The 17,752-nt window shown below is 48.5% G+C and overlaps 2 protein-coding genes and 1 long non-coding RNA gene across 5 annotated transcripts; 1 reads left to right on the forward strand and 2 right to left on the reverse strand.

Annotated features, from left to right (window-relative positions):
* Nucleotides 1-306: 306 nt before the first annotated feature.
* Nucleotides 307-1,437, reverse strand: LOC111949132. Its single transcript, XR_002875182.1, has 2 exons — nucleotides 1,312-1,437; nucleotides 307-1,246 (listed from the first exon to the last, which is right to left on the reverse strand). It is a non-coding gene; the product is annotated as an uncharacterized LOC111949132 (long non-coding RNA).
* LOC111949113 (nucleolar transcription factor 1-A-like) lies at nucleotides 725-9,510 on the forward strand. 3 transcript variants are annotated; one of them, XM_023965658.1, is made up of 21 exons: nucleotides 725-1,321; nucleotides 1,410-1,591; nucleotides 3,967-4,058; nucleotides 4,199-4,374; nucleotides 4,607-4,690; nucleotides 5,048-5,203; nucleotides 5,340-5,404; nucleotides 5,490-5,610; nucleotides 6,005-6,115; nucleotides 6,268-6,395; nucleotides 6,468-6,609; nucleotides 6,685-6,726; nucleotides 6,972-7,079; nucleotides 7,179-7,337; nucleotides 7,438-7,566; nucleotides 7,705-7,784; nucleotides 7,967-8,156; nucleotides 8,478-8,525; nucleotides 8,615-8,752; nucleotides 8,832-8,936; nucleotides 9,081-9,510. In XM_023965658.1, the coding sequence occupies exons 3-21, from the start codon at nucleotides 4,001-4,003 to the stop codon at nucleotides 9,150-9,152; spliced, it is 2,112 nt and encodes a 703-aa protein (XP_023821426.1). In that variant the 5' UTR covers nucleotides 725-1,321; nucleotides 1,410-1,591; nucleotides 3,967-4,000; the 3' UTR covers nucleotides 9,153-9,510. The 3 variants fall into 3 exon arrangements, with proteins under 3 accessions (XP_023821426.1, XP_023821427.1, XP_023821428.1); XM_023965659.1 differs by lacking the exons at nucleotides 725-1,321; nucleotides 1,410-1,591 and having other exon boundaries at nucleotides 4,001-4,058; nucleotides 8,835-8,936; XM_023965660.1 differs by lacking the exons at nucleotides 725-1,321; nucleotides 1,410-1,591 and having other exon boundaries at nucleotides 4,001-4,058; nucleotides 7,438-7,548.
* A 176-nt stretch (nucleotides 9,511-9,686) lies between these two features.
* fastk (Fas activated serine/threonine kinase) lies at nucleotides 9,687-17,699 on the reverse strand. The gene is made up of 11 exons (XM_023965630.1): nucleotides 17,552-17,699; nucleotides 14,851-15,700; nucleotides 14,442-14,778; nucleotides 12,321-12,508; nucleotides 12,086-12,234; nucleotides 11,792-12,008; nucleotides 11,560-11,719; nucleotides 11,326-11,417; nucleotides 10,510-11,185; nucleotides 10,325-10,439; nucleotides 9,687-10,220 (listed from the first exon to the last, which is right to left on the reverse strand). Exons 2-11 carry the CDS (start codon nucleotides 15,656-15,658, stop codon nucleotides 10,134-10,136), a joined length of 2,829 nt encoding a protein of 942 aa, XP_023821398.1. The 5' UTR covers nucleotides 15,659-15,700; nucleotides 17,552-17,699; the 3' UTR covers nucleotides 9,687-10,133.
* Between the last annotated feature and the right edge of the window lie 53 nt (nucleotides 17,700-17,752).

The following is a 17,752-nucleotide window of genomic DNA, read 5'->3' on the forward strand; positions in this document are numbered from 1 at the left end:
ACTGTGGTTAATCTCTGAGTCACGCTGGTTGAATTTTTGGCTTAAGATATCCCTGATCGATTTTACTTCAGTAAATCAAATTGTTCAAAATGAACCAATATTGACTATATTTCATTTAATCAACAAGAAATAATAACTGAATTGTTTAAATGAATTCTTGCACCCTATGTTTTCGGTAAATGGTGTCAGACCTTTTGATTCTTTCTTTGATTAAACATTGGTACAGATCGGTTTGGTACATCCATCCATCCATCTTTTTCTGCTTATCCAGGACCAGGTCTAAGCAAAGATGCCCAAAATGTGCCACATGGGAGGTTTGGTTATTTATTTTTTAATTTTCCTAAACCAAAAACAACAATAACAACATTTCCTCATCTTTTTTAATACATATACATACTTTGGAAGTTGTTCTAAATTAGACCAACTCTATAAAATTCTATTGGATAAATCCACTTGCATTAGACCGTCTAATGTAAGTGGATTTATCCACTAGAATTGAAGTTCAAGGTGCGAGCTGTCCCTTTATTTGTTGGTGAGCATCCACACCAGCAGGGGGCAGCAGTGTGACCATCCGGCTGCGCTGTGAGTCTTTTCGTGGTTCTGGACCGTCAGTGGCCCGTCACTAACCCTTGGAGGATACATTCGAACCGGGTTGTCATATCCACACTCCTGGAGACCCCACCTGAGGAAGCTGGAATCCGGAATTCACATTAAAAGCACACGTGATCACGTGCGCTCCGTCAGGGCGTCTGATCAGATCATCGTTATATCTTTAAACTTGGATCCACATAAAATCAGAATTTCACTAAAGAAAAAAATATATATTGTGGATTAATGCAAAACACTCCCGCTGTATCTTCTCATTTAATGTTGAACTATTTGATCCACTCGGTCCCAAACTTCTCAGAAGGGACCGCAAACTGCAGGGGCTCGGACCGGCGAATGGTGAACTCTCAGCGGGCAGGACGCCACGAGGATGCGCGCAGCTGTGCAGTGGGAAGCGTGCCGACCCGCCGCCTCCGGGCCACCGATGTGCTGCAGTCACGGAGCGCCGCGCGCGCCGGCGACGTCCGCGTGACTTTCCGGGGACTCTGGTTATCAGTGCGCGAGGAAGACGCGGGGCCGAAACATCAGTCTACTCTCTGCTGCATCTTTGTCAGCGGGTCCCCGGGCCCCGTTCAGTCAGACACGGTCGGTGAGGAATCTGGACCCGGACCAGCAGATTTACAGCAAGCAGGTGGATCACCTGAAAAAGACGTTTTTTCTATAAAGGAAAAAAAAGGGGGAAACCCACTTTGCCACCATTAAAACCTGCTGCGAGGTAAAGTAGTTTCAGCGGGCTTGGCTGATGTTTTCACCGCTGTCTCTGGTTTCATCCTCCGCCTTTGTCCTCATGCTTTCCCCCGGAGTTCCTCCCCCTGCGGCGCTGGGCGGAGTTTCATACCGGACTAGACGCTCCTTTTGTCGGATTCGTTTCGACCTGAATCCCCGGGGTTTGCAGCTAAAAAATACCCACTTTGACGGGCCCGAATCAGTAAAATCGACCACGGTGGTGATCGGTGATCGCCAGGGTTTCTATCTAAACCAACAGGTGAGTGGTCACTTGGGATTTTAAACGGTTTTCTAGGGTTTTCTCTCCGTTCGTCCCCGAGTCCCTAGAACCTTCATGGCGGCTTTGCGGTGAAGGCTTCTGGGGCAGCAGCGCCACAACGCGCCCGCTACGCTCCAGAAATCACAGAATCATGCACTACAGCAAATACATGCATAAATATAAACGCTTAAATTGCGTTTTTAATGCGATTAAACCCCCACAAAAGCATTCCTAGGTCGACGGTTTCCACCATTTCAGCACTTTTGCTAAATAATACGATTATGGGCTCCACGTGTCGATCGAGCTTCGAATCGGTTCTAAAGAGTTCGTCAGGTCGGTTCTGATCACCCGCTTTTTAAAGAACCGTTCAGCTTGGTCTCGAAAAGGTCCACATATTTGTGTCAGTCGCTCTGCTAGTCCATGCCAGCGGAAGCTACGTGCTGACTCCTGCCGGAGAATGGACGCCATTACCGGGCAGCGGGAGCCCGACGGCCCGCCGGGTTCACCGAGCTGCGCATTTTCGCTCCCCGCCCGCAGAAGCCAGCGGCGCTCCGGGCCCGTGGAGTGCCCGAACCCGTCCTCACGGGGAGATTTTCTTTCTGTTTGGACCTCCGGTAAAACGTGGTAAACAAACAGGCTCTGAGGCAGCCCCCGAACACAGACAGAGCCGTGTCGCTGGATTCGGTCGGACCGCTGGGAAACTGGTGGAAACTCTCACGTGATCTCCAAGCAGCGACGTTAAAGCGGCAGATTTTTCTCCTCCGGTTCTGGTGACCCAGACGGGTTACCGCGATCCAGTTCTAAAGTTTGGAGTGGTCCAGATCTCCTCTGCCGGTCTCCACCACCGACGGTGTCTGGAAGGAACAGGTGTGGCGTGGACATCCCTCCAGTTACCTGTTTCCGCTCACCTGTGGGTGTGGGCGGGGCTTTTGCAGAAGTGCATGGAACCCCATAAAATCCTGAATTTTCTGCATGGTATCTATTAGAAGCCCAAAGTTAACCTTTGCACAGTCCTGCTCAAACTTTAAAGAATTGTGTTTTTGGTGTTTTTTCTCAAGATGGAGAACACATGGGAAGAAAATGAAGCTTAAAATTGCATTTCTTTATTGAAATTGTTGTGAATCAGGAGCAGACAGAACTGCTGTTGAAAAATATCATATTTGTGACGTAGTAAATACACTCAACAAGCCCCCTGCTTCCCTCCGTTTTGATGCATCTACCTGTAGACAAATAGATCCACATCTTTGTTTTCCTGGTCCGAGTTGGCGTCTGGCTCAAAACTGTATGGCTGGTCGGAAAGCTCCAAAACCTTTTGCCATTTTTGTTGCTCTGCTATTGTTAGGTTGGAATAGTGAGGGGCTGTAAGCAAGTGGTAGAGAGTTTAAACAGATGGATGGCGGGAAGTGGGTACAGGCTTACCACGAAAGTATTTTTGGGCCAAAAATGGCATAATTATAATTAACCCTTGTGCTATCTTAGATGCCCCCTCCCTTACATTGACGTGTTCTCCCTACCATGACAAAGGTGGATAAAGGTGGAAAGATTTCATGTAATCCATGGACACCAGTGAAGATCACAAATCATTGAAGAAAAAAGGTTCAGAGCACTGTCTAGTGGGTCTAGATGACCCAACTCACAATGGTAAAGTGCCTAGGATAGCACAAGGGTTACAAGGATCACTGGGGACGCTTTTACAACAGATCAAAAGCTGATCGAAGTGGGACTTTGAACTCTGGATTTACAGTGATAAATATTAGGTGGCACTATAGGTTCTCCTGGTAAATATGGAGGCAACTCTGTTTTCTATTGTTTTTAGTCATTTATCATTTTGGATGTGATGGAAACTGATTTAAAAAAAGAGCCAAAGCTGTGAAGAAATGCAACACTTTGGCAGATAGTGTAAAATACATTTTCTAAAGACGAGGAAGAGTTTTCTGTATATTCCCTGGACTGAGCAAGCATTGAGTCCCTGTGGAGAGGAAAACACTGAAGAAACCTCCAGCTGGAGCAGATCCAGAAAATACAGCCATCTGCCATGAATAAGGGGTCAAAGAGAAAGAAAGAAACTTTGCAAATCTCCATTAGGACCAAAGAGACGTGTTGGAAACGGCAACAAGCTTGGTTTTAAAAAGCCCAAATAAAGGCGAAGGTGTACAATGCAGAAAATAATGATAAGGGGGGTAAAAAAAAACTCAGTTTTAGAAACTATTTGCAAATTAATATTTTTGTGAGAATTCCAGAATTTATGACCTTGGGCAAGATTTTGTTACGGTTTTATTCAGACATCTGAACAGTTGAAATGTTCACAAAGAGGCCTGCAGTCTCCATCAGTGACCCCACCTTCAAAAACTGCATTCAACCTTTTTTTTGTGCAGAGGAGGCGGAGCCTTCTCCATCAGTCGCTGCAGGATGAACGGCGGCGGCAGCGTCTCCACAGCGCAGAGCGCCAGGACCAAGGCGGACACAGGTAAACACATTACCTCAGTGCGAAGACTGAGGCACTTTGACCCCGCCCACAGGAGGCGTGTTGGAGCAGCTTCTTTCTGCAAGGGAGGATGCTGGCATCACTGACACGCTCCGGGCTGCTGCTCCTGACTTTGTTTTCAGATAACTGGAGCAAGGAGGACTGCCTGACTCTGTTGGAGAGGATCCGCAGTCTCCTGCCAGACGGAGACGCCATGAAATACAAAACCACAGAGTCTCACTTTGACTGGGAAAAAGTGTGTTTCGGCAGCTTCACCGGAGACATGTGTCGGCAGAAGTGGCAGAAGGTCTCAACAGAGGTATGAAGGCCTTTTCCAGGATGTGTTTAAGGTCTAAGAAAATGGTTTATGTTCTTACAAGTTACATTTCTTTAAAGATTTTCAAACCATGTTTTGTCGGATCAAACTATTTCTGTGTTGAAATATTGAACACAAAGTGAGCAAAACACGTGGCAGGACGGTCATTAAAGCTTATTGGAGTAGGCTCCTGGAGCCAGCTTAAGTATTAAACCAAGCCCCATTGGTTTTCCAGGTTCGGAAGTACAGAACAATGACAGAGCTCATTGTGGACGCCATCGAATTTGTCAAGAACCCGTACAAAGGGAAAAAGCTGAAGGTGAGGCCTGACCGGCTTTCTGTGAGCCTGAACCTACTATGAAATGGTCTTAACATATACGGTTAACTTGGGTCGGGTGACTGTAGCCCACTTTGTTGAAAAACTGTGTGCCAGCAGGTTGGTCGGTGGTTCAAATCCTTGCTCAATTAAGGTAAAAAAAAAAACGGTTAACTCCACGATGCCTTTAAACAAGATTCTTTGGTTAAAATCAACTGCCAAGTGATAAAATGAAACTTGTAGTTTAAATATTTTAACCAAATCAGTATCCCTAAGTGTGGGGAGCACCATTGAGGCCAGGCTCAATTTTCCAGAATAAACACATTTTGATACTTGACCTTTGACCTCTACTTTTTCCAGACACACCCAGATTTCCCTAAGAAGCCCCTGACTCCATATTTTCGGTTCTTCATGGAGAAAAGAGCCAAATATGCCAAAATCCACCCAGAGATGAGCAACCTGGACTTGACAAAGATCTTGTCTAAGAAGTACAAAGAGCTCCCAGAAAAAAAGAAGGTAAGGACCAGAACCAGGACCGGTCTTGGAGAATCTGTAGCTCCTGAGCTGCAGGCTTCTCGAGGACATCCTTGCTTCATTCACATATTCTCAGTATTCTGGCAAACATCAGCTTGACTTTGTTTTTCTTCTGCAGCAAAAGTACATCACAGAGTTTCAGCGGGAGAAGGAAGAGTTTGAGAAAAACATGACGCGTTTTAAGTGAGTGAACAGCCCCAGCTATAGCTCCTTTCTGTGAATTACCAGTAACCTTCATGAAGCACAGCTAATGTCAGCCGACTTGCAGGGAAGAACATCCAGAACTCATCGAGGAAAGGAAGAAGTCGGACCTGCCGGAAAAACCCAAAACCCCCCAGCAGCTGTGGTACAACCATGAAAAGAAGCTCTACATGAAGGTCCACCCGGAGGTACACACACCCACCGCCTTTGCTGCTTCTGTCTGGCAAAACACACCTGATCCAGGTACTCAGCAGCAGGTAGAGCAGGGATATCAAAAACTGGCAGGACAGCAGCTGTCTAGCCCAACGTGCCATTCAGGAACCTGACCTCCTGCTCTGTGAAGCGTGGGGGTCATAGGACTGACTTTACAGTTGAGTGCAACTCAAAGAAGAGCTTGTACTACCATGTCACGTGGAGTGGTGTTATTATAAAGAAATGCTATCCTTAACATGCACATTCAAACCATTATTTTGATGCAAGAAACGCTGATATCCTTATAGAAGAAGTGTTGTGAAGAGAGCACAGGTTTCTTAGGGAGGCATCAGGTCAATTAAGGAAGTGCTGACATCTCTGTGTGTGCAGGTGAGTCAGAAGGAGCTGAAGGAGGCTCTGAGGAGGCAGTGGTCCCAGCTCTCTGACAAAAGGAGACTCAAGTGGATTAGCAAAGCCCTGGAACTGCAGAAGGACTACAAGGTACCAGAACTAAACTGGGCTTTCTGGCATTGAGCAGTCTGTTCTTCCTGTCACCTCCCCTGTCATTGTGGAGTCTCCTCACTGTGAATGAGACACAGTGGACCTTCATCTTGTGTGATGAAGGTCGGTCTGACACATGGACTGTGCTGTAGGGCAGCATGAGGGCGTATCACGAAGCTCACCCAGACGTCAACTCAGACGATCCCGTTCGCTCCGTCCTCACCAAGGCCGAGAGACAGCTAAAAGACAAATTTGATGGCCGGCCGACAAAGCCTCCACCGTGAGTTTGCAACCACATTCTTTATCAAGCCCCCCTCATCATATGAAGCACTAACCACTCGACGGTTTCCAGCAATGGCTACTCTCTGTACTGCGCTGAGCTGATGGTGAACATGAAGGACGTCCCCAGCACAGAGCGCATGGTGCTGTGCAGCAAACAGTGGAAGATGATGACGCAGAAGGAGAAGGACATGTTCCAGAAGCGCTGCGAGCAGGTTGGTAGGACGCCGGCGGGCCGTGCAGGCCGCAGCTTCACATCTGCTCTCTAACGCTAACACGTGTTCCCACAGAAAAAGAAGCAGTACGACATCGACCTGCAGCGGTTCCTTGAGGTGAGGCCAGACTCCCACATCACAGTGCAACCAAGAAAGCTTCTTAGATCTGAGATAACCAGCAGAACAGTTTTAGGGAACTTTTTCAATCTTTGGAACCTTTTGCTGATGATGGTTTCTTGTTCTTAAAGAAGACGTTCTACTGATCTGCCCGTTTGTTCAGACGTTTTTGTCTTTTGGTTTGAACAAAAGGGAAGCCAAACAGGAATTGAGCTTTGGAAATCCTCCCTTTTTTTGTTTTTTAGAGTCTTCCAGATGAAGAACGAGACAGAGTGCTGGGAGAGGAGAAGATGGGTGGTTCCAAAGGGACCGTAGCCTCAAGCCCACATCGAGCAAAATCTCCATCAGTGAAGGTCACACACAGATTCTTGTTCATTTTGCCAAAGGATGTCAGAAAAAAAGTGTTTTTATTTTTCCATGAAAATGTTCTAAACTGTTTCCTGTGATTCTAGGAGCGTACCCGTGAAGTGGAGCCAGAGTCGTGGGTACCCCCCGGACCACCCAAAGATCGGCGGGATGGTAAGAAGACGGTGAAGCTTCCAGAGACGCCGAAAACGGCTGAGGAGATGTGGCAGCACAGTGTAATTGGAGACTACCTGGCTAAATACAGAGTGAGCTGCTTCTTGGTTCCTGTCAGAGACGGGTCGGTGTTTCTGGAATTGTTCTGGCTCTCGCATTAACATGCGTTTGGTCCTCTGACTCGGACGACAGAGCGATCGCAGGAAGGCCCAGGTGGCGATGGAGGCAGCCTGGAAATCAATGGAGAAGAAGGAGAAGATTCCATGGATCAAGAAAGCAGCAGAGGACCAGAAGCGTTACGAGGTTCAGTACCGACCCGTGGTCAGTGAGCCACGCCCCCCTACACTGACCCCACACATGAATCACTGCTGTCTTTTCTGTCTCCTCCCCTTGCCCTCTCAATCACCTGTTTGTGGACATCTTGGACGTCCTCATGCACTGACTCTCTGTGTCCTGTAGAGGGAGCTGTTGGAGATGAGATCTCCTGCAGCTGGACAGAGGAAGCCCAAGTTTGATGGAGAACCCAAAAAACCTCCAGTGTGAGTTTTGGTTTCCAAGCATCTGATTGATCAAAGTTGGTAGCAAAATCAAAAAGCTTAATCTTAGTTCTGCTAAACTATTTAGATGGTCATCACTGGCATTGCGTGACATGGATCTTATCCAGTAAACCACTTTTATAACCCATTTTCCCCCCTCTTGCACTGCTGTGTCTGCCCTACAGGAGCGGGTATCAGATGTTCTCCCAGGAACTGCTGACCAATGGGGAACTAAACCACTTCAGCTTGAAGGAGCGCATGGTGGAGATCGGCAAACGCTGGCAGAAGCTGAGCCAGACCCAGAAAGACAAGTACAAGAAGCAGGTGGAGGAGCAGCAGGTGGAATACAAGGCCGAGTTGGAGGCCTGGGTCAAGGTCAGTTCAGCACACTGAATGCTGTAGCTCCAGCTGGAGTAGAGTGAGTCACTTCTCTCTGTGGTCAGGTCGGACATCAGGGGCTTATCCCCACATTTGATGTCACATGACAGAGAAAGCCTCTTTAGAGCAGCAGTCACTGTAAATCTGGCTCCACCACACATCCCCGTGCATCTGCATGGTTATTGGTGCTACGATTGGACATTTAAGATGTGAAAATCAGATGCAACTGTTGCCGGGTGACGCCTCTGTCACGTCGTTGGATGATGTCACATCACCTCCCACTACAGTTGGTGTAACATACCTCCCTCTCCTTTCCAGTCTCTCTCTGTTCAAGATCGAGCGGCCTACAAAGAGTTCTCCTCCTCGGTGAGTCCCCCCCCCCTTGGTGTCGTCGTTTTTTCTTGTTTCAGCAGTTGTGTAGTTTAATGCTCAATTCTTCTGTTTGTGTTCATCAGAAACGTCGCAGCACTACAAAAGTCCGCAGTAGTCCTGTGGCCAAAGTCCGCGTCACAGCAAAGGGGAAGGCCAGCGGATCAAGACCCGCCCCTCCGGCTGTCACCGTCAACAAAAGGGCGATGGCGTATCGGGCCAAGGTGACACAGCGCTGACTCAGCAAACCGCCCGCTGACCATCGGGCTGCAGGTTGAATGCTTTTGTCTGGTCCTCCTACAGCAGGACATGTCCGACTCTGACGAGGAAGAGGAGAAAAGTGACTCCACAGAGTCTGATGATGACGACGAAACTTCAGGAAGCTCAGACAGTGAGGATGACGATGAGGTGAAGGACCAGCTGGACTTATTTCTTTACCATAAATCCTTTTTTAAGATCACTCAGATTTCTGAAGTTAACTGTAATAAATGCTGAATGGAAGTTTAGCTGAGATGCTCTGCACATCCCAAGACTCTTCCATCCTTTCCTCAGAACGATGACGATGAAGAGGATGACGATGATCAGAGTTCGTCGGAGGAATCCAGCGATTCAGACTCCGACTAGCTCCACCCCGTCCCCCTCATTGAAGAGGACAGGGTGTGCAGGCCACGCCTCCTCAGGTGCCATTCATCCCAGTGGATCAATGAGAGGTGGTGATGTGTGAAGTGGGCGGAGCCAGATGGAGTTTTGTTACCTGTGTTTTTTTTGTCTTTTATCGAGTGTTTGTTGGTTTTTATCAGGACATTTCAGAGGGACAGAGAAAAGCTCACGGGAGCTTCCCCGTTTTTCTTTTTGGAGCGCAGTGTTGTGGGTGGGGTTTGTTGCAGGCGGGAGTCGGAGCCTGTGCGTTACCACTGAGGGAGGAGTCGGTGTTGAACCTCCACTCAGCAGTTCAAAAACTAAATAAATGCACTTTTTCTCATTTTGTCATCTCCGTTTTTCATTTTTACAGTTTGGAGTCGGTGGCCCTTCCCCCTTTTGTAATAGAGGGTTCCATCTGCTATGTTTCCCCCCATTCCTCCATTTAACCGGAAGGTTTGTTCCATAAATTCCCCCATTTCTGTCTGATTGTTGCTGAAGGTGAACAGAAACACAAACTCACTTGTTTCGGCTTTTATAACATTTCAATTCATAGATTTACAGAATATAAACGATTTCCATCTGTCACCTGATGCTCAAATAAATAATCTGCCCTCTGACTCCCCCACCCCCCGCTGGGAACACCACTTCCTTTCAGCCTTTGGCACGCATTTTACAAAACAGCTCCACATGCATTTCTGCCTCCATGGTTAGATTTTATAAAACTGTAATAGAACCCAATCCCTCCCCCATTCAGAACACCCAAACACCCACGCTGCTCCTCCCGAAAGTGAGGGAAGCAGCTGCACAGCCTGCTGGGAGTCCATTGATCTGTGAGCGACTAAACAAAGGCTGCTGATCCATCCATGAGTGACGTCTTCAAAAAGCCCAGCTGGGCTCCAGTCAGGCTCAGGCCCGATCTCCGGCAGGAACACACACATACGTTCACACACAGACACACTTCAGTCATAGCGAAACATCCAGCAGCTTTTTGTGCAGGTACTGCTTCACCTCCTCGATGCCGTTCAGTTTCTCCAGCTCGTGGTACGGCAGCTGGGGAAGGGGGGCAAAGAGGAAACAGGTTGCATAACTCAAACACCAGGTGCTGCATGCATTTCTGGAACTAGCCCATCGGGTTCTGGACTCCAGGAACTCACTTGCAGGATGATGTATCCCAGCAGCCTCAGATGGCGGTCTCTCATGGCGCGTGACCCAACCAGGACCTCAGAGTTGTGACAGTAGTGCCACTTGTCGTTTACAGACATGATAACCCTGGAAAGAGCCGTATGCTGTGACCCGGTTCGCATCGACAACAACAAAGTTTACTGTAATGAAGACTCACCTCCGAATCTGCCTCTGCTCTGGCGGGACGCTGCCTGGTACATGTGGGGATGTGGGCCCCCTGTCGGGTCCAGGCCCTTCAGAGTAGGTCACTTCCTCGTAGAACTGAGGCAGCTCGCAGTCGCTTCCCTGGACCTCCAGAGCTCCCGCAGTACCCTCCTCCTCCAGGATTTTCCCGATGGAAAACTGGAATAGAGAGTCTGGTGCTGTGGTCCCAGTGGGCCCCTGGGTCGAGGGTGGAGCCAGGGCATCAGATGGAGGGCTGCTGAGGGTGGAGCTGTCCTGGCTTTCTACAGAGTGCTCCTTGGCCAGACCAGAGTAGTACTCTGATGCAGGAACATAGTATGGCCCATAATCTAAATGCCCGCCATTAGCGCCAGGCTGAGGAGGTCCTGAGGCCGCCGCTGCAGCGCCACACACGTGGTGGGGGTGGAATCTTCCAGTCTCTACGCCTCCACCCAGTCCGTCAGGCGCCTGAGGCGGGTGCTGGGCACTATCCTCCAGTGCAAATGGAGAGAACTTTTGAAACTCTGACGTCACCACGGCAACTGCCTCTTCAGCTGTTTTTGTTGTTACGGCAACGCAAGAGGGAGGAGGAGGAACCACACTCACAGGAAGGGAGGCTCCAGAGGTGATGGGCAGAACTCTTCCAGAACTGTCCAACCAGAGCACAAAGTCTGCAGAGACAGAACAGCAGTAGTGGATACATCTGCATGCTATGCTTTAGCAATGTGCAACCATGTGCAGTAAATAATGTGCACCTCATAGACATTGGACACGTGTGTTTTTATTCCTGTGGTTACTCTGCCTGTTATACCTGTGTAGTATCCAGGCGGGAGGACCTCGTCTTGCTTGTAGCTTTGTTCTCCCAGCAGCTGTCGCAGAGCCTCAGCTACCAGACCTTTATAACTGACAGAGAGAGACGGACCAGAACCAATCAGGACCAGCTTTACTGTCACGTCTTTTCCTCTCATCCGTGGTGCTTTTAAGTGTTAACAAGTATATTTATCCGATGCAAGACAGCCCCTCTAAACCTGTGGGGAGGGGTTACCTGTACTTGCGGTTGACCTCGTCCGCCGTCAGGGCGTGGTCAAACATCAGCACCTTGTGGGTGTCCTGCAGCCGAGGTCCGGTGTAGTCTCTGTACTCCAGCTCCACAGCGGCGTCCAGCAGAGACAGGTATCTCCTGACAATCAGAGCGTACGGGCTGTCTGCAGAGAGCAGGCGGACACTTCAGTCATCCTGGAGTCATACTGACGCTCCTGGGGGGCTTTTACACTCACTGGTGACGTTGCTGATGAAGGCAGAGGAGAAGACTCTGTGCAGGACCAGACCTGGAAAATGGCCCAGCTGAAACAAAGACATCAGAATATTGACCGTGGCGAGCGGCGAGCTTAAAGCCTTCAGCTCCAGGACTTCTTCAAGGCGAGAAAAGAACTGCTGCTCGTTGGATGGGCGGTAATTCATCCGGCTGAAGGGAAACACCAGTTTCTGGATTACCTAAAGATGCACACGTGACACAACTCAGATAAGGGTTCGGCAGCAAAACGATGCAACAGATGCGAAGCGCTCCTCACTTTGCTGTCCAGGTATTCTGCCTTCTTCACCAGGAAGTCTGCGATGGTGTCGAGCAAACGTGTCTCTCTCAGTCGGTGGCGGGCAATGTATTTGGCGATGAGAGCCATGGTGTACGGGGTGATGCTGTCCACCTTTTTAGACAGCTCCTCTGTGAGAGAGGAGCACAGCAGAAGAAAGCTCAGCAGATTTCAATGAAAGGAAACACGTTCAGAAGAGTCTGAAATCAAAGCTCACCTGCCAGGCTGACGATGAACCGCTCTTGTCTGTTCTGGTAGAACAGATGTGAGCTGAAGATCAGCTCCAGACTCTTGTTGCTCGCCTCTCGGGCACACGCTGCAAGCATCTCGTCCAGCAGAACCATTTCTTGGTCCCGGACAGCGCTGACACTGGCCAGAGTGTGTTTGACCAGCCGCAGAATCTTCCTGAGGACAAAGCTCTGACATGAAGGCTCATGGGAAACACCAGACTGATCAGTGGCGTCATACTGAGCGCGCTCAGGTCAGACAGCTGGTTTTCTAACTATGATCAGCTAAGGATTGTGGGCTGGATGTGAAAGGCTTTGGGTTTATTTGAAGCCAGTTTTTCAGCTCTGTGGTCCCTACTTTAAACCAAATTTCAATCCTTAAATAGAAAAAACACAAGTTTTTGAACCAAAGGGTAAACATTTTGGCATTTTAGAATTCCCGCCTTAACCCCGCTCACATATTGCACTATATAGGGCGTTCGCCCTGTCTCTGCGAAAAACCAGTTTATATCAATGCTCACTAGATTGGCGAATATAGACCACGATGCATTGCGTCGGAACAATTTTTGCAATTTTTTTAAAATGTATTTAAATGTATTTTGTAAATAAATCATCAATGTTTTTATCTTTAGTGGTATCATAAAGAATAGTTGCAAAACGCTCACATTAATTCAATTTTTAATTTTGTGAAATCGATGACGTCATAGTCGCCGATTAAAAAAAAAAAAGTAGTGAACATGGTGTCCGAATTGCTTTTAAAATTCAGGGCACTACATAGTCCCGCACTAAATAGTTTTTTAGTAATTAGGGGTTGAGGTGGGAATGCAGACACAACCATACACTACTATTGGCTACACCTGTCCATCTGATTGTTTATGCAAATTTCCAATCAGCCAATCATATGGCAGAAACTTGATGCATCTAGGCATGTAGACAACCTGCTTCAGTTCAAACCGAGCATCAGAATGGAGAAGTCAGGTGATTGAAGTGACTTAACGTCTCATGGTTGTTGGTGCCTGACGGGCTGGTCTGAGGATTTCAGAAACTAATGACCTCCTGGGATTTTCACCCACAACCATCTCTAGGGTTTACAGAGAATGGTCAGAAAAAGAGAAGATATGCAGTGAGCAGCATTTCTGTGGGTGGAAATGTCTCGTTGATGCCAGAGGTCAGAGGAGAAAAGCCAGACTGGTTCCAGCTGATAGACAGGCTACGGTAACTCAAATAACCACTGCATACAACCGAGGTCTGCAGAAGAGCATCTCTGAATTCACAATTCATCCATCCTTGAGGCAGATGGACTACAGCAGCAGAGAAACACAGGGTGCTACTCCTCTCTGCTAAGAACAGGAGACTGAGGCTACAGTTCACACAGGCTCACCAAAATTGGACAACAGAAGATTGAAAAAATATAATCTGGTCTGATGAGTCTATTTCTGCTGTGACAGTCAGATGGTAGGGTCGGAATTTGGCGTCAACAACATGAAAGCACAGATCCATCCTGCCTTGTATCAATTGTTCAGGCTGGTGGTGGTGGTATAATGGTGTGGGGGATATTTTCTCAGCACACTTTAGGCCATTTAGTACCAATTGAGCACGATTACAACACCACAGTCTACCTGAGTATTGTTGCTGGTCATGTCCATCCCTTTATGATCACAGTCTTCCCATCTTCTGATGGCCACTTCCAGCAGGAAATGTGCCATGTCATGAAGATGGAATCATCTCAGCCTGGTTTCTTTAACATGACAATGAGTTCACTGGACTCAGATGGCCTCCAGAGTCACCAGATCTCATCTCAAAAGAGAAACTTTGGGATGTGGTGGATCGGGAGATTAGCATCATGGATGCACAGCTGACAAATCTGCAGCAACTGTGTGATGCTGTCATGTCAATATGGACCAAACTCTCTGAGAAATGTTTCCAGTACCTTGTTGAAACAATACCACCAAGGATATAGGCAGTTCTTAAGGCAAAAGGGGGGCCAACCTGGTACTAGCAAGATGCACCTAATAAAGTGGCCGGTGAGAGTATATTTCTGTTGACTGAAGATGACAGATTTATCAGTGAGAAGCCACAGCGTGGTCACTGGGTGATGTGCGTTCCCTCACCTGTTAGCCAGCAGCTGATCAGGGTTTGGGGGGGTGTTAGCACTGCTGCTAGTTCCAGTGGTTGCAGCGCCCCCTGCAGTGGGCTCTGATGACTGCAGGGAGCACCACTTGAGTCTGTAGTAGGAAAGCAGCAGAAAGAGCGTCTGTGGGTGGCGCTCTCGCTCCAGGTTCTTCTCTAGGCCAGCCAGGCAGGCCTCAGTCAGAGGATGCTGGCTGCCCGGGTGGAGCTTCATGCTGGAGCTGAACACCATGGACATGTCCTTCTGGTTGAACTGGTTCAGGCGGGACTGGGACTCAGCCTCCAGCGCCTGAACCACCTGCGAGTTGCTGGGTAGACCTGAGCAAGGCAAAGCGTTGACATTTAGTAAGGTGGAGTCAGCGTGCTCGTCAGTGGCGAGCGGTGACTTACCGAGTGCAGCCACAGCATAAAGGCAGTTGACCACGCTGAAGTTGTCGAACTTGGCGCAGTCACTGACGATGGCATCGCACAGCGTCTGAAAGTCCTGATGCTCCAGAATCTGCCGCCCTTCCACCTCTGCAGCCGCGCCACTAGAGACCTCGCCGTCACTTCGATCCCCAGAGCTATGCGACGGGGGCGTGGCTTGCAGCAGCTGCCCGATCTTCTGCAGGGCCACGGGGTAGTGGTTGTGGGAGATCTTGGCCGGGTTCTGGGTGACCCAGCGCAGAACCTCATCGGGTCGGCGCGAGCGCTCAATCAGGCGTTTCATGGTGAAGAACGTGTCATAGCTCATCTTCTCGTGGATGAAGTTCCACGTCTTCTTCTTGCTGCCACTGACGGCCCCCCCACCAGGAACGCCGCCTCCATACATGTGCAGGGAGGCGTGGTGCTGGTAATGTGGGTGCAGAGGGGGCGGGGCTAGGGGGTGAGGCTGTGGGTGGGGCTGGTAGTGATGGTGGAAATGTGCTCCTCGGTGGGAATCGGGGCGGCTCTGATACAGCGGGTAGTTGGGGGGAGGTGCTGCTGGGTGTGGATGGTGAGAAAGGTGGGGGTGAGGGGGCGCCTCCAGCACAGCCAGCCCCGCCCTGCGCCCCGGTTTAACCCCACCCGCTCCCCTGCCCGCCACCCCACCTCCCCCGGCAGTGCTGTAGAGGCGTGTGGCGTACATGGCGGCGGCCTGGGCAGCAGGACGGGGGAGACGAGGAAGGAGGCGGTGAGCTTGGCTCAGGAGGCGCCACCCAGTGGACAAATGCAGCATAGTCCAACAGCCAGACCACCAGGAGGCAACAGCACAGCACTCCTGTAGGGGGGAGAGGAACAGGTCAACACCCCCAACACCATCCGTTTCCTTACAGATTTCCTACTTTCAGAAGCAAAAAAAGTACTGTTTGTGTTGTACTAGTGTGATTTCTGACATTTTTTATCCAATTCTAAAGGTTTTAGCATAACTTCAATTCTGAGAGAATTGTATTTTGGAGATTTCTATAAGACAATTTAAAGGGACGACTTTTTGTTTAGCCAGATTTAAGGCTATTTCACAAATGTCGGAGAGAAAATCGTTGGTTGCTAAAAGTTCTCATAAATCTTTTTCATGACATTTATCAAACAAACACAGAGGATTTAAAGTCCCATACTGTGTCTAAAGAGTCATTCTCACAGGTGAAGTGTGTCAAAACACTTAGAACAGTGAGGAATTGTTCTGCATGATTAGGTGTTGCTATGCAGTTCTTTGTTTTTCAACCGACTGACCGATTTTCCTCATTTATGATGCTTTTCTAACGCTAACCTCCTTTATTTTTAACATTTTGCATCAGTGACGGTGTTTTAGTGCAGAAGGCTCAAACACAGACGTCTGCAGTCACTCTAGCAGCTGCAGCTAAAGGACATTTGTTTGACTTATTCTGAATATTTATAGTATTGCAGGTTATTTTTATTTTGAAGCAGGTCATTTTTGTGGCTATAAAAATACACATCCATTTTTTTCTGTACTGAATTTAGTCTTAAATGTAAAAAACCTGTACTGAAGCTTAACTCTTGAGTAGGTTGTTGTTAAAATGCTAACTTTGGTCCATAGATGATCTTCTGTTTATGCAGGGTTCGGGTAGAAGGGACAGTAGTTTCCCAGTAAAAACACACAAACCTCTTCCACCTCTTCTGGGAGGACACTGACAAAAAATGACATTTAGCAGGCTTAAATGTATTTAACTAAAATGTGAATGGATTTGCCATTAATTCTTGTTTACTTGTTTGTTCACACATTTATTTGACACTTGATTATCTTGTATGTAATGCGAGGAATCTGTAAAAACTTCACCTGCTCTGTTCAGTATCCAGGTATTTATCTCTGAGTCACACTGATTGAATTTTTGGCTACAGATGACCTGAATCCATAGTAGGTCAGTGAATCGTATCGTTCAAAATGAACCAATATCAACTATGAATCGTTTCAGGAACCACAAATTACAATATGAACAGAATCCTTGTTGAAATGAATCACGACATCCTAATAAAAGACATGAGCCGAGATCAAGCAGTTGGGTATATTTTGAAGACAATATCCAGGAACTAATCTGACCTCCTTCCACAAAGTGTTCAGCAGATCAGAGATCAATAATATCCATGTGTAGATCAGCACTAAGGTGTAAACGCATCACCATAGGCTGCATGGCTGGAGCTAAAGGGAGGGAGTCAACAGGAATACGTGACTGTGTCATCTTCTCCCTCATGACGTCACTCAGATAGCTGGTCAGCAGGTGCAGATGGACACCTGACCCCGTGCTCTAAAGTCATCACCAGTGAATTCACTGTGGATTGTTTGGGATTCATATGATGCCGCAGATCGATCACCTGTGACTGTGAGTGACAGTGCTGTCCTTCACCTCAGAGAGACACGCTGAAAGTTAGCATGCTGCGGTGATCTGCGGTGCTGCGTCACGCACACGCCCCGGCTCACGTCCCCCAAACAACATGACGTCTATAAACAACGACGCGCCGCTCCGTGGCACCGCGGCGTGACCGCTAACAGCTGACTGACAGGAGAGAGAGGGACGCTACAAGCTAGGCTAGTTTAGCATGTAGCAACGGTCCTGTCCCCGCAGTGAGCGGACCAGCGACTGTCCCGGGTCAAATCCAAGTTGACAAGGACTCTCACCTCATAGTTCAATGACGTCAGCAGCGCCGCTGCGGAAAAAAATGGGGCCGCTGACAGTGCACGTTCAATGGGGAATGAATCGGCGTTCAGCCGCTAAGCCCCCAACCAGCTCGCCATTCTGATGTACCCAGCATGCACCTGGAGGGTGCAATAGTGACACCTAGTGGCAAGGAGGCCAATTTGCACCACCACGAACACAAT

Source organism: Oryzias latipes, chromosome 17 (assembly GCF_002234675.1).
Source record: "Oryzias latipes chromosome 17, ASM223467v1".
Lineage (NCBI taxonomy): Eukaryota > Metazoa > Chordata > Actinopteri > Beloniformes > Adrianichthyidae > Oryzias > Oryzias latipes.

Bases quoted from the DNA above. Each gene is read 5' to 3' on its own strand.
- LOC111949113 (XM_023965658.1), top strand. From the start codon at position 4,001: ATGAACGGCGGCGGCAGCGTCTCCACAGCGCAGAGCGCCAGGACCAAG. The intron at 4,375-4,606 runs GTATGAAGGCCT...TTGGTTTTCCAG, and splicing joins GGCAGAAGGTCTCAACAGAG to GTTCGGAAGTACAGAACAAT. The intron at 7,785-7,966 runs GTGAGTTTTGGT...TCTGCCCTACAG, and splicing joins GAACCCAAAAAACCTCCAGT to GAGCGGGTATCAGATGTTCT.
- fastk (XM_023965630.1), bottom strand. From the start codon at position 15,658: ATGCTGCATTTGTCCACTGGGTGGCGCCTCCTGAGCCAAGCTCACCGC. The intron at 12,509-14,441 runs GTGAGGGAACGC...CTTTGTCCTCAG, and splicing joins GATCAGCTGCTGGCTAACAG to GAAGATTCTGCGGCTGGTCA. The intron at 11,720-11,791 runs GTGAGTGTAAAA...TGCTCTCTGCAG, and splicing joins CTTCATCAGCAACGTCACCA to ACAGCCCGTACGCTCTGATT.